The sequence below is a fragment of the Salvelinus fontinalis genome, chromosome 23 (genome assembly GCF_029448725.1).
Source record: "Salvelinus fontinalis isolate EN_2023a chromosome 23, ASM2944872v1, whole genome shotgun sequence".
Lineage (NCBI taxonomy): Eukaryota > Metazoa > Chordata > Actinopteri > Salmoniformes > Salmonidae > Salvelinus > Salvelinus fontinalis.
The window spans coordinates 37,006,049-37,032,865 of record NC_074687.1 but is presented as its reverse complement, the minus strand read 5'-3'; the positions used below and the strand labels follow the sequence as shown (position 1 = coordinate 37,032,865).

Genomic DNA, 26,817 nt, shown 5'->3' with positions numbered 1-26,817 from the left:
GTATGACACCCATGGGTGTCATGCGGCATCATTCTCCCTCCCTGCACCTTTTTCGCCTAATGATTTGTGACAACCAAATGCTGAGAGGGAATTCAAAATCAGCAGAGCTAGATGACCAGAGCATCTCTGACCCATGGAAGGTCACAATGCCCTTGACCTATACATCTCTCCTGTCTCTTCGGGCTACTCTACCATGGAGCCGTCCCTGTCAATCTGTTCACATCACAGTTAACCCAATGGCTGTCACATTCAGCAGGAGGAAAGAGCCATCAGTATCCTTTAGACACAGTTAGGAAGCATCCCAAAGGGCACCCTAATCTATAAAGTGCACTACTTCCGACCAGGGCCCATAAGGCTTAGTTCAAAAGTAGTGCACTATATAGGGAATAGGGTGCAATTGCATGCATCCTTAGAGAGCAAACAAGACATAGACAAAGGTCAAGACAGACAAGCTGGTACTGGGTAGAACAGAGGATGCAGCCAGCCAGCAGCCCAAAGTTGATGGATTTGTAGCAGACACAGAGCCCACTGTCTCTCCTGCACAGGGTTTAACCCCTGGAGCGCATCGCAGAGGGTGAGACTCAAACCTCCTCCCCTTATATTTCACACACTGGTGCTTCAAGTCAAATATACTACTGAAATAGGTGCACTTCTGCAGCTGAAATGCAGTCGGTCAGTTAAAAAGGAGGAATTCATGATTCATTTATCAACAAAAAAACGATTATTATGCTCATTTTAAGTACATAAAAGCTGCCTTGTGGCGTTTGGTACCTCAAATGGAAGGATAAGAGGTCCATTAAAAACGAATATAGCAACACAATGGGGTTCGGCCTACTTTCCTACAGATCATGTGCCGTTTCCTGAGTAGGAAAAATGGTATCATATTTTGCTTCAATGGAAGTTTGGTGTTAAAGGAAACTTTGAAAAGTTCCCTATATAATTCACAGGATATGGGAAGACAGTTGAGTGGATTTAGGAAGTGAAATTCTGTCTCCGGACACTACTTTGATTTAAAGAAGCACCTGGCTGCTGAGGGAGGTCAGGACTGGTGTTGTATTGATACTGTATGAAGAGATAGGACCAGAGCTACAGTCTGGCAGGCATGTCATAAGTAATAACGACACACACAAAGACACACACTGCACACACACACACACCTTCAGTACTCGAGGTGTTGGCCATGGGACCCTGGACTCCCTCCGGCTGCACGCGGCTTGTTCAGCCTCGTTCTGCCCAACGGGCTCGGCAGCACCACTTTTGCAGATGTACCCACAGTTCCTCTGTAAGACCGTAAGCAGTCCGTCAAACACAACCACACTGGTGGTGCACCCCATCACTCCAGGTCCAAAACAGGCATTCCTCACTAGCCCCCTCAGTAGAGCCGGACGATGACCCAGTTTCCCAGATCCAAACCTACTACAGCCTGGTCCATCCTGAAACCCAGCTCCACAACTTCCTATGACTGCACCGCCAGGGCGAGGCTGCAGTCTGGGCTCCGAGAAAGAGAGATAGCCTGGGAGCCTGGAGAGAGAGTTTATCCAGCCAGGGAAAGGAGCCTCGGTCAGAGCCACAGCAAAGCAGAGCTGTCCCAACCCGTGTTTGCAGGAGTGCCTCAGTCAGCAGGCAAGCGAGAGAGGGAGAGAGACGGGGGGATGAGGGATGCTGTGAACGCTGCTGCAGCTTCAGCCAATGCTGAGCCTCGACACAACGCCAGCTTCTATCGGCTGCTGCTGATGCTGTGCATCGCTCTCCCTTTCGCTCTCTCTCTTTTCCCCCTGCCTCTCCCTTCTTTGAAACCTCAACTCTATCTTTTCCCTTACTCACTGTCAAGACCACATCTGTACATGAAAATATTTGCTTTTATTCCATTCTCTGGGGAATGCATTCAGAAATAAGCAGCCGGCATAACCGCACCCAAATACAATAGTTGTTCTTGTACAGTAAGGGGAGGGAATGTGATGAATATCAAGGCGTTGACTAAGGAGTAAATGAATGTGTGCTAACTCTAGGATAGATTGTTTCCACAGTCAGGCAAAGCGCAATGTGGCTGAGCGCTTATTTAGTTGAAGTGAGAAACAAGGGGCAGCGAAGGGACAAATTCTCCAAGAATCAAATGAGTTAATAATTTACACTTCTCTAAAACATGAATAATGATGGCAGCATATTACAGTTGGATTAATGAAAGCCTTAATAAAGACAGTGAGTAAAAACTTCCTCCACCTCAGCCAGACTGCTTGGAAAACTGTTTGCTAAACGGACATGATCCTCCGTAATCTCCTCGATCAAGGAAAAGCTCATCTAAGAACAGGATTTGAGTAAAACCTACTCTGTGACTTAACATATTCCAATTAAAGTGTGTGCCCACACAAACAACAGCTGAGTCAGTCAGCCTGTGTTCAAAGACAAATCTGTTTTACTTTAGAAACCTGGAGAAAAAAAGCTAAACATATACTGGCCAGTGCTTTTGCTAAAAGCCATCTTTATTTACAAAGCACACCAAGGAAATGTACGGATTTAAGCCTTTTATGCCGAGACGTCACGCAGAGAATAAATTCTAAATAAAAGATTAGCCTCTGGCTGGATGAGAGCCTGTCCTCCCTGTTCTACCAAGTGCACAAAACATATTAGAAGTAGGACAGCAAAAGTTGATTAAGCCAAGGCCTTCAGGATGTCAAACTAGGATTCATCCAGATACAACCCATCAGCCACACAGTTTACCTAGGGCCTGGAACTTTACCCATAAAACCATGCTGTTTAATAATCAACCTGAACTGGCTCCACATTCATGAAGAAATGAATCAATATTCACTCATGGGCTTTACAAAAAAAATGGATTAATATCTCCCACCTGCAAATCAGGCCTGATTTTATGGACTCTCTGCCTTTGAACCATTGGACATGTTTGTACTGACAAGGGTCTGCAGCGCCATGACTCATGTCCTGATTGGGGAAAGGAAAGACAGAGACAGACAGGGAAACCGGGCACTGTCCATCTCTTGTTAATTTATCAATTTCCCATCATTCTGAGGCGGCCCCTGTTTCCTGCTGCAGCTGTGGGTCGCATGCTCATAAAGTACCCCAGTACACACACTTACAGGACAGTAGCTGGCAGGGAATCATCCACGTCACCTGGGGTTGTATTGTCACATGCACATATCAGCTACTGAAGTACATACAGTGAACATCTTCCTAGATACTGGAGGGATTTCATGAACCAGAAAAATAACACTGATGTGAGTTCACCACTGAGAATGAGATTCATACTAAAACATTCAAATTTCATTTGATATGAATTTACAAGCTGAAAATACATGCAATGTAAAATGTCTAATGCAGAGTGGCTGCGATCTATGGGGGCAAGGTAATTCCCCAAAGCCATGCAGTGTTCAGTTGACTGGTCAAAGGCTCAAACTCTGTGTGACTGGGGGAGATTTGCTACCACCATTACAGTAAAAGTCATACTGTGGGGCAATAACATTGATCAGGACACACACACAACCATCTGCAGCATTAGAAGTGCTTCCACAGGGCGCACAAGTGTAGTGTGCTGCTGAACTCTCTCAGCATGTGCGTGTGCTGTGTTAATATTTCAGCAGCACCTGACACACTGAACTACATTCGATTGGGGGGGGGGGGGGGGGGGGGGGGGGTGAGGAGTGCAGCTGAGCCCAGGGTTGATGGAATTCAGATATGAGAGAGAGAGAGAGAGAGAGAGAGAGAGAGCAGGAGGAGGGATGGATGGATGAAGACTTCAATTATACTCATTGATCTCTAAGAAATACATCCTCATTTCAACCTCATGGCTTCAACACACTCTCCCCATCCCCCATGGCCTGCAGTCTACAGCAGGATAGACCGTCAGATGGTGGAGAGAGGGCTTTTAAGCTTAACATATAGAACAGCAAGAAGTAATCTGCTGTAAAATTGCCAAGTCAAACCCTACATTAGGGACTGATAAGAGCAGACAGCAGAGTGGACGGTGAGGAATGAAAGTTTCTTGTCTCCTGCTTGAACTATTGCTACTGTAAGAGCAGTGATCACATCCCTAAGTAAGGTAAAGGGCAAGAGGATCATGTACTATAGGGTTATGACAAAGGAATATCAGTGACTTCAGTGTTATCGCTGGCTTGTCATTCATAGTTATGCAGCACAGCAACTAAAATAGCATGCCCCTAAGCGGCACAATACATGGACAGTCCGCACACCCACACACACACACACACACACACACACACACGTCTTTGTCTAGTCAAGTAGGTTCTCTTTTGAAAACACTGTCTGTCAACAGTGAGACAGTTATTATTGAGTGAGAACCATTGCAAATAAAAAGGTTAACTGGCTAATAATTCATTACTAGAGGACATGGTTTGAAGTGCCACAGCTGGCTGGGATAAATCTCGCCTTGAGGACACAGATTCTTCCTGTTGTGCACACTGAGGTATGTCTAAAACAATGCTATGACACTCACTAAGTCCCATTATGAATCCATTGCAGGGTAGAAAGACTGCCACCTCTCATTGAAGCCATGGAACTTCAAGGCCGACAGCGGTACTGCAGGCATCGTTTCAAGAAAAAAGGATCCCCATTATAGCCCTTGGTTCACTGCAGACCTCACTGCCCTTGACCAGCACAAAACATCCTGTGGCGGACTGCAATAGCATCGAATAGTCCCCGCGACATGCAACTGTTCAGGGAAGTCAGGAACCAATACACACAGTCAGTCAGGAAAGCAAAGGCTAGCTTTTTAAAACAGAAATTTGCATCCTGTAGCTCTAACTCCAAAAGGTTCTGGGACATTGTAAAGTCCATGAAGAACAAGAGCACCTCCTCCCAGCTGCCCACTGCACTAAGGCTAGGCGACACGGTCACCACCGATAAATCCATGATAATCGAAAATGTCAATAAGTCTCTCTACGGCTGGCCATGCTTTCCTCCTGGCTACCTCAACCCCGCCAACAGCTCCGCATCCCCCGCAGCTACTTGCCCGAGCCTCCCCAGCTTCTCCTTCACCCAAATCCAGATCACAGATGTTCTGAAAGAGCTGCAAAACCTGGACCCGTACAAATCAGCTGGGCTAGACAATCTGGACCTCTCTTTCTAAAATTATCCGCCGCCACTGTCGCAGCCCCTATTACCAGTCTGTTCAACCTCTCATTTCGTACGAGATCCCTAAATATTGGAAAGCTGCCGCGGTCATCCCCCTCTTCAAAGGGGGTAACACTCTAGACCCGTCCTGCCCTGCCTTTCTAATGTCTTTGAAAGTCAAGTTAATAAAAAGATCACTGACAATTTCGCATCCCACCGTACCTTCTCCGCTGTGCAATCTGGTTTCCGAGCTGGTCACGGGTGCACCTCAGCCACGCTCAAGGTACTAAACGATATCATAACCTCCATCGATAAAAGACAGTACTGTGCAGCCGTCTTCATCAACCTGGCCAGGGCTTGACTTGTGAATCATCACATTCTTATTGGCAGACTCAATAGCCTTGGTTTCTCAAATGACTGCCTTGCCTGGTTCACCAACTACTTTGCAGATAGAGTTCAGTGTGTAAAATCGGAGGGCCTGTTGTCCGGACCTCTGGCAGTCTCTATGCGGGTACCACAGGGTTCAATTCTCAGGCCGACTCTTTTCTCTGTATATATCAACGATGTCGCTCTTGCTGCGGGTGATTCCCTGATCCACCTCTACGCAGACGACACCATTCTGTATACATCTGGCCCTTCTTTGGACAATGAGCTTCAATGTCATACATCACTTCTTCCGTGGTCTCCAACTGCTCTTAAACGCTAGCAAAACCAAATGCATGCTTTTCAACCGTTCGCTGACCGCACCCGCCCGCCCGACTAGCATCACTACTCTGGACGGTTCTGACTTAGAATATGTGGACAACTATAAATACCTAGGTGTCTGGCTAGACTGTAAACTCTCCTTCCAGACTCATATTAATCATCTCCAATCCAAAGGTAAATCTAGAATCGGCTTCCTATTTCGCAACAAAGCCTCCTTCACTCATGCAGCCAAACATACCCTCGTAAAACTGACTATCCTACCAATCCTTGACTTCGGCGATGTCATCTACAAAATAGCTTCCAATAATCTACACAGCAAATTGGATGATGTCTATCACAGTGCCATCCGTTTTGTTACCAAAGCGCCTTATACCACCCACCACTGCGACCTGTATGCTCTAGTTGGGTGGCCCTCGCTACATATTTGTCGCCAAAACCACTGGCTCCAGGTCATCTACAAGTCTATGCTAGGTAAAGCTCCGCCTTATCTCAGCTCACTGGTCACAATAACAACACCCACCCGTAGCATGCGCTCCAGCAGGTATATCTCACTGGTCATCCCCACCTCCTTTGGCCGCCTTTCCTTCCAGTTCTCTGCTGCCAGTGACTGGAACGAATTGCAGAAATCGCTGAAACTGAAGACTTACATTTCCCTCACTAACTTTAAACATCAGCTATCTGAGCAGCTAACCGATCGCTGCAGCTGTACATAGTCCATCTGTAAATAGCCCACCCAATCTACCTACCTCATCCCCATATTGTTTTTATTTACTTTGCTGCTCTTTTGCACACCAGTATCACTACTTACACACCATCATCTGCTCATCATCATCTGCTCATCTATCACTCCAGTGTTAATCTGCTAAATTGTAATTACTTTGCTATTATGGCCTATTTACTGCCATAACTCCTCATGCCCTTTGCACACACTGTATATAGACTTTCTTTTTTTCTATTGTGTTGACTGTACGCTTGTTAATTCCATGTAAATCTGTATTGTTGTTTCTGTCGCACTGCTTTGCTTTATCTTGGCCAGGTCGCAGTTGTAAATGAGAACTTGTTCGCAACAAGCTTACCTGGTTAAATAAAGGTGAAATAAACATTTTAAAAAATTAAATAGTGAATGGAAAAATGGCAATCATCCACAAATTTACTTTTAACAAGGCACACCTGTTAATTGAAATGCATTCCAGGTGACTACCTCATGAAGCTGGTTGAGAAAATGCCAAGAGTGTTCAAAGCTGCCATCAAGGCAAAGGGTGGCTACTTTGAAGAATCTAAAATATACACTGCTCAAAAAAATAAAGGGAACACTTAAACAACACAATGTAACTCCAAGTCAATCACACTTCTGTGAAATCAAACTGTCCACTTAGGAAGCAACACTGATTGACAATAAATTTCACATGCTGTTGTGCAAATGGAATAGACAAAAGGTGGAAATTATAGGTAATTAACAAGACACCCCCAATAAAGGAGTGGTTCTGCAGGTGGTGACCACAGACCACTTCTCAGTTCCTATGCTTCCTGGCTGATGCTTTGGTCACTTTTGAATGCTGGCGGTGCTCTCACTCTAGTGGTAGCATGAGACGGAGTCTACAACCCACACAAGTGGCTCAGGTAGTGCAGCTCATCCAGGATGGCACATCAATGCGAGCTGTGGCAAGAAGGTTTGCTGTGTCTGTCAGCGTAGTGTCCAGAGCATGGAGGCGCTACCAGGAGACAGGCCAGTACATCAGGAGACGTGGAGGAGGCTGTAGGAGGGCAACAACCCAGCAGCAGGACCGCTACCTCCGCCTTTGTGCAAGGAGGAGCACTGCCAGAGCCCTGCAAAATGACCTCCAGTAGGCCACAAATGTGCATGTGTCAGCATATGGTCTCACAAGGGGTCTGAGGATCTCATCTCGGTACCTAATGGCAGTCAGGCTACCTCTGGCGAGCACATGGAGGGCTGTGCGGCCCCACAAAGAAATGCCACCCCACACCATGACTGACCCACCGCCAAACCGGTCATGCTGGAGGATGTTGCAGGCAGCAGGCAGCGTTCTCCACGGCGTCTCCAGACTCTGTCACATGTGCTCATGTGCTCAGTGTGAACCTGCTTTCATCTGTGAAGAGCACAGGGCGCCAGTGGTGTTGCTTCCTAAGTGAACAGTTTGATTTCACAGAAGTGTGATTGACTTGGAGTTACATTGTGTTGTTTAAGTGTTCCCTTTATTTTTTTGAGCAGTGTATTTTGATTTGTTTAACACTTTTTTTGGTTCCTACATGATTCCATATGTGTTATTTCATAGTTTTGATGTCTTCACTATTATTCTACAATGTAGAAAATAGTAAAAAAAAAAATATTAAACTTGAATGAGTAGATGAGTAGACTTGTGACTGGTACTGTAAGTATTCACAACCCTTTGCTATGACACTCCAAATTGAGCTCAGGTGCATCCAACTTTAATTGTTCATCCTTGAGATGTCACTACAACTTGATTGGAGTCCACCTGTGGCCAATTCAATTGTTTGGACATAATTTAGAAAGAAACTATAAAAGGTCTCACAGCTGACTGTGCATGTCAGAGAAGAAACTATACCATGAAGTCCACAGAACTGTCTGTAGATCTCTGAGATTGTGATGAAGCATATTTCTGGGGAAGGGTATACATTTTTTTTTTGTGTTGAAAGTTTCCAAGAGCACAGTGGTCTCCACTCTCCATCATTGGGAAATTGAACAATTATGGAACTTCCCAGACTCTGCCTAGAGCTGGCTGTCTGACCAAACTGAGCAACCGGTCGAGAAGGACCTTGGTCAGGGAGGTGACCAAGAACCCAATGACCACTTTGACAGAACTACAGAGTTCCTTGGCTGAGATGGGAGAACCTGCCAGAAGGCAGGGACTGGGAGACTGGTAAGGATAAAGGGAACAATAAGTGGAGCCAAATACAGGCAAATCCTTGATGAGAACCTGCTTCAGAGTGCAAACGACAGATTGGGGTGAAGATTTATGTTCCAATAGAACAGTGACCACAAGCATAAGCCAAAGCAATGCTGGAATGGCTTCAGAACAAGAATGTGAATGTTCTTGAGTGGCCCAGCCAAAGCACAGACTTGATCCCATTGAGAATCTGTGGAAAGACTTGAAGATTGCTGTTCACCGCCACTAACTTAACAGAGCTTGAGAAAATCTGCAAGGAAAAATGGTAGAAAATCCTTAAATCCAGATATGCAAAGCTGCTAGACATACCCAAGATGACTCAAATGTGTAACCACCACCAAAGGTTACTCTACAAAGTATTGACTCAGTGGTGTGAATACTTATGTAAATGAGATATTTCTGTATTTAATTGTTCAATACATTTGCACAAATCTAAAAAGATGTTTTCACTTTGTCATTATGGGGTATTGTGGGTAGAAGGGTGAGAATTATATATATATTTTAAATCCTTTTTGAATTCAGGCTGTAACAACAAAACGTTGAATAAGTCCAGGGGTATTAATACTTTCTGAAGGTACTGATACATTGTCAGACATTTCTCGATTTCAAAATGTATGCCATAGCCAACAAGATGATTTATGGTTGTATCAGGGTTGAGGTCGACCTCTAAAATACAATTTCTCAGACCATTTCTCAGAGTGGTCCATAAAACCTAACAAGCTGTTAGAGAAATGGGTCTTTTGCAACACTGCTCATCCTACTCTCATTTTGGAGTCTTGTTATCTGGTAATGGTTCTCTTAGCAATGCAGTGCAGAAATCCTCATGCCTATGCAGGAGGTACAGTCCATGAGTACTGCTGGGTGTCTGCAATCCCACTCCACCCCTCACCACCAACCAATCACACTATCAAGAGGTGGAAGTCTCCGAGAGGGTTACCCCGTAGAACAAACGGCTAATGATAAACCGGTACCGATAGTGCTGCAGCAGCAGTGTGGGGGAGAAATCAGATTGTGTGTGTGTGTATTTGTGTGTGTATGGAGTAGTGTACAGTACTGGGTTTGTTGTTATTTTCTCTGTTGTGCTAATGATTAATAATTCAGGCCTTGCTGGGTGGGGAAGACTGCTGAGTCACATGGATCAGCTGTGTCTCTACTGCTCCACTTCACTCCTCCTCAGCAGGCTGCAGCACCGATAGAACCTCTCCTCTGGACAACAAACAAACCACTGGGCCAGGATGTGGAGGGTAAACTCAGTGCCCCCACACACACACAGTCCCTAACCACTCAATAACCTCAATAACATTGTGACCTACAAGCAGAACATCCACAATCACCAGCCTCAGCAGAAAATCTGTATTCTGTATGGACGCACTGTGGAATGAGACTATTCTGTACAGCAGTAGTTAACTACACCAAGAGCAGCACTACTCCCTATACAGCAGTGATAGTACCATTGCAGAGTGTCAGCTACGGGAAATCGGAGTTGAAGCTTCTAAGCGCAAATGACTGGGGGATTTAAAATCGGCTTAATGTATGCCATGGCAGAAGAAGAAGGCGGTTGTGTGTGTGGATGTTGGAGTGTAGACATCCTGTATTAGGGCATGGAAGCTGTACCCGGCCCACGCTGTATCTGGACACAGCTGCCTGCTGCTGGCTTCTAGATAAGCACGGTCTGTCTGGGACTCAGCTGCACTGATGTACATGGCTGGATTACTGCTGCTGGTACTACAGCCAAACTGCAGCTCTTCTCACAAGTCTGTTTCGTTTGTCCTCCATACTGAATACATCCCCCTCCCACCCAATGTGTTTTGAAAGTTGGTGGCACGCATTTTCAGATTGATACCAACTGCTCAATCATACTTTTTTAGATGACTGGTGAATTCCCTGATTGATGTTTACACATCAATATGAAGAGTCAGTGACACCGGCTGGGAACACTGCTGGACTGTTCTTCCCATCAGTCTATGGAATATACCATGTCACCGGCGGCTGCAGGACACATGTCTCAGGGGCCAGCTCAGCTGCTGCAGCCAGCTTAGGGCTGCCATGGTGCACACAAGAGGTCGACCGATTATGATTTTTCAACGCCGATACCGATTATTGGAGGGCCCAAGAAGGCGATACCGATTAAATCGGACGATTTAAAAAAATGTTTTTGTTGTAATAATGACAATTACAACAATACTGAATGAACACTTATTTTAACTTAATATAATAAATCAATAAAATAAATGTAGCCTCAAATAAATAATGAAACATGTTCAATTTGGTTTAAATAATGCAAAAACAAAGTATTGGAGAAGAAAGTAAAAGTGCAATATGTGCCATGTAAGAAAGCTAATGTATAAGTTCCTTGCTCAGAACATGAGAACATATGAAAGCTGGTGGTTCCTTTTAACATGAGTCTTCAATATTCCCAGGTAAGAAGATTTAGGTTGTAGTTATTATAGGACTATTTCTCTCTATACGATTTGTATTTCATATACCTTTGACTATTGGATGTTCTTATAGGCACTTTAGTATTGCCAGTGTAACAGTATAGCTTCCATCCCTCTCCTCGCCGCTACCTGGGCTCGAACCAGGAACACATCGACAACAGCCACCCTCGAAGCAGCGTTACCCATGCAGAGCAAGGGGAACAACTACTCCAAGTCTCAGAGCGAGTGACGTTTGAAACGCTATTAGCGTGCACCCCGCTAACTAGCTAGCCATTTCACATCGGTTACACCAGCCTAATCTCAGAAGTTGATAGGCTTGAAGTCATAAACAGCGCAATGCTTGGAGCAACGACAGTCCTTTTTCGCGAATGAGCACTGCATCGATTATATGCAACGCAGGACACGCTAGATAAACTAGTAATATCATCAACTATGTGTAGTTATAACTAGTGATTATGATTGATTGCTTTTTATAAGATAAGTTTAGTGCTAGCTAGCAACTTACCTTGGATTCTTACTGCATTCGCGTAACAGGCGGGCTCCTCGTGAGGCAGGTCGTTAGAGAGTTGGACTAGTTAACCGTAAGGTTGCAAGATTGAATCTCTGAGCTGACAAGGTAAAAATCTGTCGTTCTGCCCCTGAACAAGGCAGTTAACCCACCGTTCCTAGACCGTCATTGAAAATAAGAATGTGTTCTTAACTGACTTGCCTAGTTAAATAATAAATAAATAAATAAATATATTTTTTTAAAGGCAAAATGGGCATCCAAAATTACCGATTGTTATGAAAACTTGAAAATCGGCCATTCAGATTAAATCGGTCGACCTCTAGTACACACAGCATCTAAAGATCTATCTGAGCCTTGAAAATAAATGATGCGGATCCACAATGATAGACATTTAATATCCTACCAATTGAGTTTAATTTCTACTCAGATATACAGTGCATTTTGGAAGTATTCAGACCCCTTGACTTTTTCCACTTTGTTAAGTTACACCCTTATTTTAAAATGGATCCCCCCATCAATCTACCCACAATACCCCATAATGACAAAGCAAAAACACGTTTGTAGAATTGTTATAAATAAAAATAAAAAACTGAAATATGTAAATATGATAAGTATTCAGATCATTTACTCAGTACTTTGTTGAAGCACCTTTGGAAGCGATTACAGCCTTGAGTCTTCTGGGGTATGACACTACAAGCGCGGAACACCTGTATTTGGGGGGTTTCTCCCATTCTTCTCTGCAGATCCTCTCAAGCTCTGTCAGTTTGGATGGGGAGTGTCGCTGAACAGCTATTTTCAGGTCTCTCTAGAGATGTTCTATCGGTTTCAAGTCCAGGCTCTGGCTGGGCCACTCAAGGACATTGAGACTTTTCCCAAATCCACTCCTGCATTGTCTTGGCTGTGTGCTTAGGGTCGTTGTCCTGTTGGAACAGGGATCTCTCTGTACTCAAGGATCTCACAGGTTTCTGTGACACTTGACGTGTCGCTTGGCATTCAGGCCAAAGAGTTCAATCTTCATTTCATCAGACCAGAGAATCTTGTTTCTCATGGTCAGAGAGTCCTTTAGAGACCTTTTGGCAAACTCCGAGCAGACACTCATGCCTTTTACTGAGGAGTGGCTTCCGTCTGGCTGCTCTACCATAAAGGCCTGATTGGTGGAGTGCTGCAGAGATGGTTGTCCTTCTGGAAGGTTCTCCCATCTCCACAGAAGATCTCTGTCAGAGATGTCGGGTTCTTGGTCACCTCTCTGACCAAAGCCCTTCTCCCCCGATTGCGCAGTTTGGCCAGGCGGACAGCTTTAGGAAAAGTCTAGGTGGTTCCAAACTTCTTAAATGGAAGAATGATGGATGCCACTGTGTTCTTAGGGACCTTCAATGCTGCAGAAATGTTTTTGGTGCCCGACACAATCCTGTCTCGGAGCTCTACGGACACTTCCTTCGACCTCATGGCTTAGTTTTTGCTATGACATGCACTGTCAACTGTGGGACCTTTATATAAACAGGTGTGTGCCTTTCCAAATCATGTCCAATCAATTGAAATTTACCACAGGTGGACTCCAATCAAGTTGTAAAAACATCAAGGATGATCAATTTCACATCTTATAGCAAAGGGTTTGAATATTACGTAACATAAAAATAAAAAAAACAGTAACAATTTCTACAAAACTGTTTTCACTGTCATTATGAGGTATTGTGTGTAGATTGAAGAGGGTTTTTATTTATTTAATCAATTTTAGAATAAGGCTGTAAGTTACAAAATCTGGAAAAGTCAAGAGGTCTGAATAATTTCCAAACACACTGTACATGGTTATCATGATGACACTGCGGCTAGACCGTGTAGTAATAGCAGTTATATGTAACCAAGACTGCCCTGGTGTCACACAGTATGGATTCATAATACCATGCTGACTTGCTCAATTAATAATGCCCCATCTGAACCCCTTAGAGACTTGAGGTCAGGAATCCCTGTGATCACTGAGCAGTGGTTGTTACCAGAACCCTTTTCCTCTTCCACTTGGGGACACAGACACTGTACTCCACATCTGGTGACTGTGGACAGTGTCATTGTCCTGCAATAGCCCCTAACAGTGTCACCCTCCTGAGGTATTATGTCATATAAGTGTAATGTCAAGCTGTGAGAGCAGAGCGGGTGGGGTCTAATTAAAAACATCAAAGGCTGAACATGTGGACACAGAAGGGTCAGCTGGAGTCCCCCACCCCATAGTGGGAGATGGAACGTCCCATCGTGTACACTACATTACACAGCCCCATAAAGTCTCTGGATTAGAGGAGTGGAGGGGGCGGGGAGTCATGAGGAGTTGGCATCTCATCTGAGGAGTGTCCAAGTCAGGGGTCAGGTCCACAGCTGGCAGTGTTTCTATGCCCTGGGTCGGCTAGGAGCTCTGGGGGGGAGAGTGTGTGTGCTTAACGGGGCGATATATAGAATAGTGGACAACAGTGACATCACCATGGCGTCCAACAGAGCAGGTAAGATAACACAGCGCTGCTCTCAGCTGGGTCTCTCTGGGGAGGTGGGGAGAGGGAAGCGGCTGTTTCCTTCTGATGTGTAAACCTTATGACAACAAAGCTACTCTCTTTGCCTACTTTCCTTCAGACTGACTTAAACCTCCTGAACGTTTGTCACTTGAACGTTAACCTCCTGGAGAGTTGACTCGCACTAACGGGAAGTAGAGTGAAGGTTCATTCTTCCAACGTGCCTTTTCCTGGTCAAAGGGTGTCTAAAGTGAGACAAAGTTCAGAGCCACGATAGACAGTTACAAGGTCTGAAGGGAGGGATAACTGTTGTGCATACGTACTGGCAGAAGGGAGAGGGAACGGGGCTGCAATTCCATGGTAACGGAATTAAGCTTTAAAATGTGTGCCAAATAAAAAACATTGAATTCAAAAGTTTAACAAACTATACAACTCTATGCACAAAGATTACTTTGAACAAGTTAGACAATTTCACAAAAACACATTTACTAGAAGCCAATTTCACAAAAACACATTTACTAGAAGAATGGTGCAGATGGAAAATCTCTCGTTTTTTTATGCCACCGCGTTTTCCAAAACTCTTAAATATCTACTCCACATTAAGATTCAAAGATGTCTGCAGAAAGAATGGGGTGTCGTCAGCTATGAACAACAAAATTATAATGGGTTATTGAACTACAGTAGGTGAAGTGGACTTACATTCGGTAACAGAATTACATCATGGGACCCTGACCTGTACTACACAGAAATTAATAATGATGGATATGAATATCATTCTATTCATGGTGATGTATCCTGAATAGATACACAAAAAAAGGTAGAAAAATGCAATATCCTTCTTTTGCATATTTGGGTATTATTCTATACACTGGGTATTATTGTCATGCTCTCCGCCCCCAAACAAGATAACATTTAGTTGGTCCGAACCAGACCAAATCTGAAACAATCCTAGACGACAGTGTTTGGGCATCACAGTACATTTTACTATAGTCTAGTGAATTCTACTGTACTCCACTCCATTGTATAGTACTGTACTGGAAAAGTAAGGATTCTAGCTTTAATACCTCATATTTTTCATTGCTCCTACATTTCTTTTTGTGAGCCAAAATGTTCCAACTTAGGCACATACGTGCTCCTTGTAAAAAAGGTCAGTGTAGAGCCCTGTTTAAGTGTTTATATTAGTTTGCAGGAGTCGTTACTTCAACAGTTTGTGTTTTGATGTACACGGAGTGCACAAAACCTGAGGAACACATTCCCGATATGGAGCTGCGCACCCCCCTCCCCCTCCTCAGAACATCGGGACATGGACTCTAAGGTGTCGAAAGCGTTCCACAGCGTTCCGCTGGCCCATGTTGATTCCAATAATTCCCACAGCTGGCTGGATGTCCTTTAGGTGGTGGACCATTCTTGATACACATAGGAAACTGTCGAGGGTGGAAAACCGACACAAACCGGTGAGCCTGGCACCTACTACCATACCCCATTTCAAGGCACTTCACTCTTTTGTCTTGCCCATTCAACCTCTGAATGGCACATATACACAATCCATGTCGTAATTGTCTCAAGGCTTACAAATCCTTCTTTAACCGGTCTCCTCCCCTTCATCTACACTGATTGAAGTGGATTTAACAAGTAACATCAATAAGGGATCATAGTATTCACCTGGTCAGTCTGTCAGGGAAAGAGCAGGTGTTCATAATGTTTTGTCCAGTCAGTGTATTTCTTATACCATTTAAGACCTTTTCTGGTAGATGTTGTCAAAGACCCTTTTTCATCTGTTTGACCAGAAATCAAAGCCTTTGAATATTCCACATTTTGACGACAGAAATGGTTTGATTTTTATTTATTTAAGCCTTAACAAAAAATAAATACTCCTAGCTTTCATTTGATATCAAATTTGATATGCCCATACAAACTTCACATGTTGGTGCTCATGGGTCATTTTAGACAGAAATGCCCACAAGCCAAATGCTACACATTTCAGATGCCAATGCATGAGTTGACGTTACAGGCCACAAAATACCTCCCTACTACTACAGACCGCACATGATTAAGTGCACAACAGACTGCAAATACTATAGAGTGCTAGGAGTCTGCTTTACACACTATAAGCTCTACTCGAGCTTTCCTCTCTACTGACCCAGGATTACAGGCCCTGCCTGAAAGCATACCCCCATTGGCCTACACAAACTAAACTCAAGTCTCTCTTTTGACCTGCAACTGAGGTTACCCTGTCCCTCTCCAAAACAGCACAAATAAAAGGGGCCACATCCTCTTCCTCTTCCACTCAGTATTTTGGGATGGTTTATTTATCCCTGGAGAAGAAACCGACCCATTTTCCTGAGGGGCTTGGGCCCTGCTTCCGTTACTTTGTAGTGCTGCCACTGGGTGAGGCATAACTAACTTGGCCCGTTGTAGAAAAACATACACAAACACAAATGTGGACAAACAGACCTGCGCACACCAGCCTATTGATTGTCAAGTGTACAGAATACAGGAAGACACATAGGCTACATCTCGGTCTTTTGAAGTATCCGCTTTGCATCCCAATGACTTACTTAATTCAGTCCTAAGCCCCCCTGGGACACATATAAAGATTGCTGGGGAGTCTCTACAGTAGATTTGCCACATCATCCGGCTATGCCCTCTCCTCTCTGCAGTTCCCACTGCAGCACAAGCGTTGGCAGTCTGAAGCACTGCCAACCCCCATGCCCATGGGCCTGCTGTCAAAGCATTGTCACCCGGAGCCAGCTTGAGTTGGCACAGAAAATACACATTTTCAAAATCTGTCAAATAGTGCTGTGTAGTGAAAATACGCTCCCATGATTAGGAATGAGGATCAAGCTGTCATATGGGTTGATATTGGTGGAACTAATGCTTAGATGACATTGGCTCCATTGCTATTCTATCTGCATTGCCTTAAGGCAGTAGCCTAGTGAAACTAAATTTCAGATTATTATCTCATGTATTTGATTTCAACAACTGAATGGTATTTTCCAATATTCCACTGCTCATCTTATTCTGTTCTGTTAAGTCAACACACCGTAAAATATAACACAATCTTACATTTCTACCCTTATGTTTTTGTGAAAATGTTCCCATAAAAGATGAGCCATTGAAGTTCATCTGCTCCTCCTTCCATCACAAGCAGAAAAGTTATGCCGGCACAGAAAGACATCACTACCAATGCAGCTACTGCCACCTAAAGGCAACTGATCCTACTTCACACAATCATCCTCTTGTTTTTCAAATGTTCATTAATACGATATTTTCATAATGCAAAAATACATTTGCATAGGTTTGTGTTCAAGCTCGTATTGCAAGCCATCTGCTTCCAATTAGACCTGAAAACACACAAACACACTACGCAATCTTGTTTCACCATACTCTACTCTGCCAAAGTTATTATGTAATTGCTAAGGTCCGCTCCAGATAGTGAGTCATGATTGAGTATTGTGTTTTGGATATGAAAACTGCTTTTAAAAGCCCATATATATTATTGCCCTGTAAGCATAAAGCTGTAGTCATGCTCTTTGATGTGCAATGTTCTTATTATTTTTATAGTCTAGTCACTGAGCTTCTAACATTGTTCAGTCATCCCTACTTACAGGACTAGCCTGTGTTCGAGTAAGCGTGAGTGGTGTCATCGCCGTCACTGTCCCTCCTTGTCCCCACCAATGACGGTGCAAGACAAAATCACAGCCTGACTTGCCGGGCAACACTTGGCCGTCTTCACCAGCCACAGAGATGACCAACTGTAACCCGAGCGTCAATCAACACACTGCCGTCATTGTTTATAGCTTACAACTACGCCCTGGACAGCAGGTCAGTGAGAAAACAATCAGTACTCACACTGGGAGACTTTCTGACCGCAGGCAGAGGGAGTACAGTGCAGTGAAGGCGGACCCAGTTCCTGGAATTCCTGCTTATATTACTTACTCAGCCTAGAACCACATCTAAGTCCACAAGCATGACCATTACAGCAGACAGCCTGAGGGAACAAAATACCTACTGATAACATTGTGATACCCAAAATGTCTAAGCAAAGCTAAACATGACTACTCATTCAATTATTTTAGCGACACAAACATGGCTTTCACGGAGTAGCTGTGACTGTAAAACCTGCTTCCCATTTGACAAGAGGCTACAGAATCCACAAATCAATCATTGACCTATAAGGGTTAAACAAACAGACTTGCCAAACAGAGGAGTTGAGGGAAAACCATGTGCTTTATGTGGGAAAGACAAGGCTTTTCCTCAAATCAGACACAGTATTTTGTCCACATGTACAGCGTACAGGGCTTAGGTGTGGGGTCTTTTCAAGACAGCGATGAGGGTCTTTTAAGGGACGGGACCCAACATGCAGTCACCCAGCTGGAGGAGGAGAGATCAGCAAACAAGCCCACTTGCCTGCCCCAGGGGTCACCTCTGTGAGAAAGGATATGACTGACTACATACTGTACATGACTCCTCATTGACAGCTACTGTCTACATTCCCGTGCAGAGCTGTGGTCCAGTGGTAACACTCCGGGCTTGGCGGCTCCATGGACATATACAACTCCCCAACATAGACTGGGGCTCAATCTCTGTGTGCTCCCAAACCTCCTCACCTACAGTGCATTCGGAAAGTAGGAAGGTGAACCTTTGCCCCAGTCTGAGGTCCTGAGCAGGGTTTCCTCAAGGATCTCTCTGTACTTTGCTCTGTTTATCTTTTCCTTGATCCTGCCTAGTCTCTCAGTCCCTGCCTCTGTAAAACATCCCCACAGCATGATGCTGACACCACCATGCTTCACCGTAGGGATGGTGCCAGGTTTCCTCCAGACGTGACGCTAGGCATTGAGGCCAAAGAGTTCAATCTTGGTTTCATCAGACCAGAGAATCTTGTTTCTCATGGTCTGAGAGTATTTAGGTGCCTTTTAGCAAACTCCAAGTGGACTGTTATGCGCCTTTTACTGAGGAGTGGCTTCCGTCTGGCCACTCTTACATAATGGCCTGATTGGTGGAGTGATGCAGAGGCGGTTGTCCTTCTGGAAGGTTCTCCCATCTCCACAGAGGAACGCTGGAGGTCTGTCAGAGTGACCATCGGGTTCTTGGTAACCTCTCTGACCAAGGCCCTTCTCCCCCGATTGCTCCGTTTAGCCAGGCGGCCAGCTCTAGAACGAGTCTTGGTGGTTCCAAACTTCTTCCATTTAAGAATGATGGAGGCCACTGTGTTCTTGGGGACCTTCAATGCTGCAGACATGTTTTGGTACAATCAAGTTGGAGTCCACCCGAGCTTCACCGTAATGCACCCGAGCTTCACCGTAATGCACCCGAGCTCAATTTTGAGTCTCATAGCAAAGGGTCTGAATACTTATGTCTTTTTTTGTTTATTTAAATTAGGTAAGAACAAATTCTTATTTACAATGACGGCCTACCGGGGAACAGTGGGTTAACTGCCTTGTTCAGGGGAAGAACGACAGATTTTCGGGGATTCGATCCAGCAACCTTTCGGTTGTAACCTGCCACCCCAAATAAGGTATTTCTGTTTTTGCTTTGTTATTATGGGATATTGTGTTTAGATTGATGAGGAAAATAGTATATTAAATACATTTTAGAATAAGTCAGTTATGTAACAAATTCCTACTTTCTAATAAATATGTCTGTCAATAAAAGCATTCAAATACATTGATAGTCTCAGAATGGTGTTATGTAGTGCCCTACAGTAGGTTAATGGGTTGCTTATGAGATCAACAATTGAATGAACATTGGACAAGCCTTACAGTACAAACTGTACAGTATTATTGACTTGGTGTGGAAGGAGCAGCCAGTTGTATTGCACTAATGCATCAAAGTGAATAGAATTGTACAACAACTTGCTGTTATTTATGCAAGCATACGCCTGTGTGCAGACAAAGGCATCGGAATATATCAAAACATATTGTAAACATAAGATAAAATGACAGACTCCTAAAATGTATCTAAGGAGTCTATAATTCAAAACATGTGTATCAGTCATTTATTACAGAGTTAAGCATTAATAACAATGGGATTCATTTGAAAATGAACCATGCAAAAATCAGTGCTTAAACCTTTTCTTTTGGAAACCAGTCTTCCAGTTGAGGCAGCTAAGAGAGGAGACGCTTACTGAGAATAGCATGGGAAATCCCCACATAAGTGTAGTCATTAAGAGATTAACTTGCTGTCCCAACAGATGGTACAGTATGTAACAAGATTCCCTTAAAAATAGTTACTCCGAATAGATTAAAAATACAGATCACTTCCTTCAATTGGCATATGTCATTTGAGATGCTTAAGCTTAGCATTTCCACACACCAACATAGCGTACTGTACAGTGTGTAACATGAGATATGCGATGGGTGGAGGGAGAGAAAGAGGGAAGAATGTCAGGAAGCGATCGTCGCCCAGCTGGGGGGGAAGGTGCAGAGAGTGTCCGAGTCACAGCGGGAGGGGACTCTAATCTTTAGAACCCCCAGTGACAACCAGCATGGGACAGAACTCACTGGGCTGGGAAAGAAATGCTCCTGAGACAGTAAGTGAGCGAGAACCTGATAGCTAGGAGATCAAAGCTGTTACTCATTCATCAATAGTCTATTTTTAAACCGATAGAGGGCTATAGGAAAAGCCATCCTTTCACATGTGCTTATTGAACATAGTGGGGTCCGGAATTAGTGGATCCCTTGATAAAGATGAGCAAAAAAAGACTGTATGAAATATATACAAATACTGAACTCAACAACAATTTTTTTTAAATTAATATAATGTAATAATGTAATTATAATTATTTTATACTAATACAATTGCTCAGAGAAAGATATTCTGTTTAAGAAGTAACAAAATACATCTAAAAAAGGGTGAAAATGATTATTGGATCACTTGTTTTCAATACACCAGCCCCCTCCCCTTGCGAGGATAACGAGACAGCCTTTTTCTAAAATGTTTTATGAGATTGGAAAAGACATTGGGAGGGATCTTAGACCCTTCCTCCATACACAATCTTTCCACACCTGTGGTTTGAATTGAAGAGGGCAGTCCATAAGCACAGATGAAGGATATGAAGGATCTGGTCATTTTTTTGAGCATACAATATGGCTCAGTATTTGTATTATACAGTCTTTGTTACTCATCTTTATCAAGGGTGTCAATCATTTCAGACCCCACTGTATATTCCGCACGTGTTCCACATTATACCCTGTGTAATTAAAGCACGAAGATCCTAATATAAAAAGGATCACAAATAATGGTTTGTGACAGATGTCTTACGATAGGGAGGTGAAGGAGCAGCAGGGAAGGGCAAGGAAGTGGTTTGGATCCTCAGCTTTTTCTTCTGTAATCAGTGGAAAACCTATTGAGCCTTGCTTCAGCACCCTGTTGACAATCAGCGGGAAAACAGAGGGGATGAACGAATGAATGAATGAATGCCATGCATCCTTCCACCTGCACTGCTGTCGCTGTACCACTGAGAACCTTAAGCCTCTCTGATGGGCTGTGGACTGACACTGTAGGGTTGGCATACACACAAAGGTGACTGGACCCTGGACAGAAAACCTTGCACATTCTGAGCTTTAGCAGAGGCAAAGAAATGCTGTCAGCATTCCAGTTAAATATAAATAAAAAATGATCTGGGTCAGCGTTTAGTTCTGTTGTAATGGATGGTGCTATAACTGCAGGCGGTGCCTTTACGACTGCCTCCCTGGCCGGCTGGAAATTGGCAAGGACACTGGCTCGGTTTACAATGGCAGAAAGGTGACACACAGCCCTCCTCCTGACATGGCAGTGTGAGCTGGCTGCAGCCCGGTAGGGCTGAGGGTGAAGGTGGGGGTGGTGCACCCTTGGAGCCTCCAATCCTTCCTGACAGAGGAAACACATGTTCTGGCATCCCTGTTTTAGAAAGTCTGGAACAGTCAATATTAAACTGCATAGTTTCGTCTCATGGCCTGTCTGTGACTTGAATAGGCCACATTCTATGTGTTCCAGTGTACAGTGCCTTCAGGAAAGTATTCAGACCCCTTGACTTTTTCAACATTTTGTTACGTTTAAAAAAAAAAAAGTTATCCTCAGTAATCTACACACATTATACCCCATTATGACAAAGCGACAACAGAAATACCTTATTTACATAACTATTCAGACCCTTTGCTATGAGACTCGAAACTGAGCTCAGGTGCATCCTGTTTCCAATGATCATCCTGGAGACGTTTCTACAACTTGGAGTCCAGCTGTGGTCAATTCAATTGATTTGACATGATTTGGAAAGGCACACACACTTGTATATGTAAGATCCCACAGTTGACAGTGCATGTCAGAGCAAAAACCAAGCCATGAGGTCAAATGAATTGTCCGTAGAGCTCAGAGACAGGATTGTGTCGAGGTAAAGATCTGGAAAAGGGTAACAAAACATTTCTGCAGCATTGAAGGTCTCCAAGAACCCAATGGTCTCCATCATTCTTAAATGGAAGAAGTTTGGAACCACTAAGACTCTTCCTAGAGCTGGCAGCCAGGCCAAACTGAGCAATCGGGGGAGAAGGGCCTTGGTCAGGGAGGTTACAAAGAACCCGATGGTCACTGACAGAGATCTAGAGTTCGTCTGTGGAGATGGGAGAACCTTACAGAAGGACAACCATCTCTGCAGTACTCCACCAATCAGGCCTTTATGGTAGTGGCCAGATGGAAACCACTCCTCAGTAAAAGGCACGTGACAGCCCACTTGGAGTTTGCTAAAAGGCAACTAAAGGACTCTCAGACCATGGGAAACAAGATTCTCTGGTCTGATGAAACCAAGATCGAACTCTTTAGCATGAATGCCAAGCGTCACGTCTGAAGGAAACCTGGCACCATCCCTACGGTGAAGCATGGTGGTGTTAGCATCATGCTGTGGGGATGTTTTTCAGAGGCAGGGACTGGGAGACTAGGCAGGATCAAGTGAAAGATAAACGGAGCAAAGTGCAGCGGGATCCTTGATGAAAACCTGCTCCAGAGAGCTCAGGACCTCGGACTGGGGCGAAGGTTCACCTTCCAACAGGACAACGACCCTTCGCACACAGCCAAGACAACGCAGGAGTGGCTTCGGAACAAGTATCTGAATATCCTTGAGTGGCCCAGCCAGAGGCCGTACTTGAATCCGATCAAACATCTCTGGAGAAACCTGAAAAAAGCTGTGCAGCAACACTCCCCATCCAACCTGACTCCCCAAATTTAGGTATGCCAAGCTTTTAGCATCATACCCAAGAACACTCAAGGCTGTAATCGCTGCAAAAGGTGCTTCAACAAAGTACTGAGTACTGAATACTTATGTAAATGTGATATTTCCGGGTTTTATTATTATAAAATTTGCAAAAATGTCTAAAAACCTGTTTTTGCTTTGTCATGGGGTATTGTGAGGATTGACGAGGGGGAAAAAATATGTAATCAATTTTAGAATAAGGCTGTAATGTAACAAAATGTGGAAAAAGTAAAAGGGCAATGCAGCACTCCAAGCTTTTTAGTGACCTTTCAGCTGATGCACTTACTACTGGGATCAGGATAGCTGCAATAGAGCTTTAAACTGTGTGACTGGTTGCTATGGCAGCTGAGGTTGACTGTGGTCACACGACACTAAGCTCGTCACCAGGGGGAGAACAAGAAAGGGCTTCTCCAGGGTTGGTGGTTGGACCGTCATTAAAGCATGGTAACCTGTCCTCAGGAACAGAGAGAAATCCAATAGCCCAAATAACACTTTAAATGATTAACTAATAGCTTAGTGAGAGGGGGGTGGTATGACACAGGTCACGCCCCTGTAACAGTGACTAGAAACACTAATAAGAGAATTTGAGGTCAGAGCTCTTTATAATCTCTTCCTGCAGGGCCACGCTGGTTAGAACAGACAGCGGTGGTGTGATGCGGCACGCTTCTGACACTCCCTTTTAGGGCTTTTAGGTTTTAGCCCCACATACGCTGGGACGTAAACAAAGCAGTGTCTGGGATCACCTTCGAGTCCTCCATCACAAACAAGGCTGATTGGGAGCACGCCCTAAGGCTTACATACACAGCACGTCCATGCTTTATTTACACGGTCCCGTCGCAGCAGTAAAGTGCAAGCACAGTGCAATCCTGCTTCCTCATGATAAGTCCCTGTAAAACAAACGAGGAGCAAACAAAAACAACTCCTCAAGTTGAGTCCTCATTCCACTGTATACACAGCCTGGGACAGAGAAACCAAATACTGTCACATGGGAAGATTATTTCCTGCTTCATAATACATTGGTTTATGTCTATTGTTTTTTTGTCGCCTTTTGACTTTAATTTCCAACATGTCAGCTGATGTAACGGACCACACACGCATCAATGATCATACCTAACACTGGCCCTGCAAAAACAGCCATTTGTATGCAGGCTAAGCTATATTGTGGGAGAGCAAGAGGGGTACAGCACAATAGGCTTGTGTCAGGTTTCCAAAACAACAGTTCAGTCTTTCAAGTACATTTGCCTCGACTGGGACACCACTTATCATAATTCCTCTACGATTGAAAGGTTCTTAAATATGAGCATTTCTCCTGAGCACAATAAAGAGAAGGATGAAACACCCACAAGTCAACTTTAACTTTTCCATCCAGATCAGAACTCCAAACAGCTTTACAGGATATAAAACATTACCACCAACCCCCAACCCACAGGCCACACACAATCCAAATAGCAGGCCAGGCAAACTGAACACGAACCCTGCCCATCCCCACCCGGTCTCTGAGAACAGCCCCCACCCATGGGCCAGGCCTCCTCCCTCCTCCCTCCTCCCTCCCTGGGCCTACAGTTTCAGACTTAGGAATTCCAACTATGCAGTCAGCCTGATGAAAAGTAATTAAAGTTGATCCCCACTGGCTACGGCAGACAGGTACCATACAGATACAGCCAGTGCAGTGCACAGAGCCATACGTGTGCTAGGCTGATGATAAAGAGCTTCTCAATCCCATTTAATCAAACTAGCAGCAGGTAACGAGGAGGGGATATGATCAGAGACAGTGGCGACCCATCATTCAGGGCAGTTGGGGCAGAGCCCCTTGGGTGCTGCCATAGAGTTACATTAGAAGTGCCCATCCAAGAAGGCTCAAGGTCATTGGCCACAGATAAAATGACATCAAAACATGTTATATGTACAGTAGCTATGATTGGACTGATCATGTCAACATCATACTTTCAAAATCTTAGCAAGCTGTTTTCGACATCTGCTGGAAAATCCTTTTTAATCCTTGTCGAAATAATGAAGAGAAATCATAGATAAAACGTATCGGTGCTCATCGGCCATTGGACAAACATTACACAACAAGTCGGAAATTGCAAATTCAACAATGAGTGGTTTGGAAAGAATCAGTGACAGTGGCTAACTGCAAGCATTGCAAAGCAATCACTAGCCTGCTACTCAGTGGAATGGCTGTGTGGTCCCAAATCTGGAATTAAGGGGATCTTTTCCAAGTTTAACATGATAAACATTCAACATTGGCCATGCTGTCAATGAAGCATGATTTGTGCCGTGCTCAAACCAACTAAACTTGGAACTGCCGAAAACGTGACTTCAGTGAGTTCGGGAATAAACGAGCTCCGACTGGGAAAATAAGTTTTGAAAGGTCATCCAACTCAGAATTGTAAAGCCGGCCTCTTTCTAGTGCTACGACCTGAAAATCAATGACGTCATCATGACCTTTTTCCCAGTTGTTTTGAAAGCACCATTAATCCAGAGAATGCCAGACTTCAATGACAAAATTTGCCCACGAAGGACCGTAGCTACATTCTACATATCTCCCTGGCATATTACATAAGGTGGGTGGCACGGGCCACCTTCCTGTTCAAGTGAGCACAACAAGGTGAGTCCAAAAATGTATTGTATGCTGCTTCATAAATTATGTAATATGCCAGGGAGATATGTAGAATGTAGCTAAGAAAGTAATACTAAGGGGTTGTTGTGTAGTAAGCTGTTGAGTAGCCCATGTGCCTCACCCTAATCATTTGGTCTATTTTCCCCTCTTCATTTTGTCTCCTGTTCTGACTTGGTGGTGCACATTTAGCCTATAACCTGTTTTAGAGAAATATAATCATTGAATATTGTAAGAGCTTTCATTGTCTGCTTATATGGCCCCTTTATTTTTCCTACAGTTCTGACTTGTTGTACAGGGAGAACAGTGTAAGAACGGCTCATGTTCTGATTTCTGTCACTGTATATTTCAAAAGTGCTAAACAAATAGTTATATTGACTACGTCCGTCGTAGCTCGCTCATTAATGTCTTAAACGAAATTACGGATTGCCTCTTATCCGCTTATCCCTTATGCTATAGTTTGCTCATCTCAATTGTCAGTAGAAACCACATTTGTTTAAGCAAGTAAGCCATATCAGCCATGCTTTTTTTAAAGGTAGTAAATGAGGCTGAATCAACTGTTTCGCTGCCATCAAGTCTTTTTTTTATTTATTTATTTATTTATTTATTATTATTATTATTTTTTATTTTTTCTTGGGGGGGTGTTCAAGTCTTCGCTGATAGCCAGGTGTAGCAGTGGTAAGACGTTGGGACAGCTGTTGGAACTCTGCTGTTGGGACAGCTTTATGTAGGCCGTTTGTTGGCACCGTTTGTCAACGTTATAGTGCAACTAATGTATTGTTTAGTGGCTTTGCTGGCATGCATCACACTTTTTTTTTT

At 44.0% G+C, this 26,817-nt stretch overlaps 1 protein-coding gene across 11 annotated transcripts in view; it reads right to left on the bottom strand.

The window, feature by feature from the left end:
- LOC129821229 (dedicator of cytokinesis protein 9-like) overlaps positions 1-26,817 on the bottom strand; it is a 115,521-nt gene that overhangs the window by 67,924 nt on the left and 20,780 nt on the right. For 4 of the 11 annotated variants that reach the window (XM_055878640.1, XM_055878646.1, XM_055878647.1 and 1 more), the window contains exon 1: positions 1,158-1,690. The exons of 4 other annotated variants lie outside the window; for them this stretch is intronic. In XM_055878640.1, the coding sequence (XP_055734615.1) occupies positions 1,158-1,334 (177 nt within the window). In that variant the 5' untranslated portion in view covers positions 1,335-1,690. Of the gene's footprint in view, positions 1-1,157; positions 1,692-26,817 lie in introns of those variants that run through there. 3 more of the 11 variants (XM_055878642.1, XM_055878643.1, XM_055878639.1) reach the window with 2 other exon arrangements.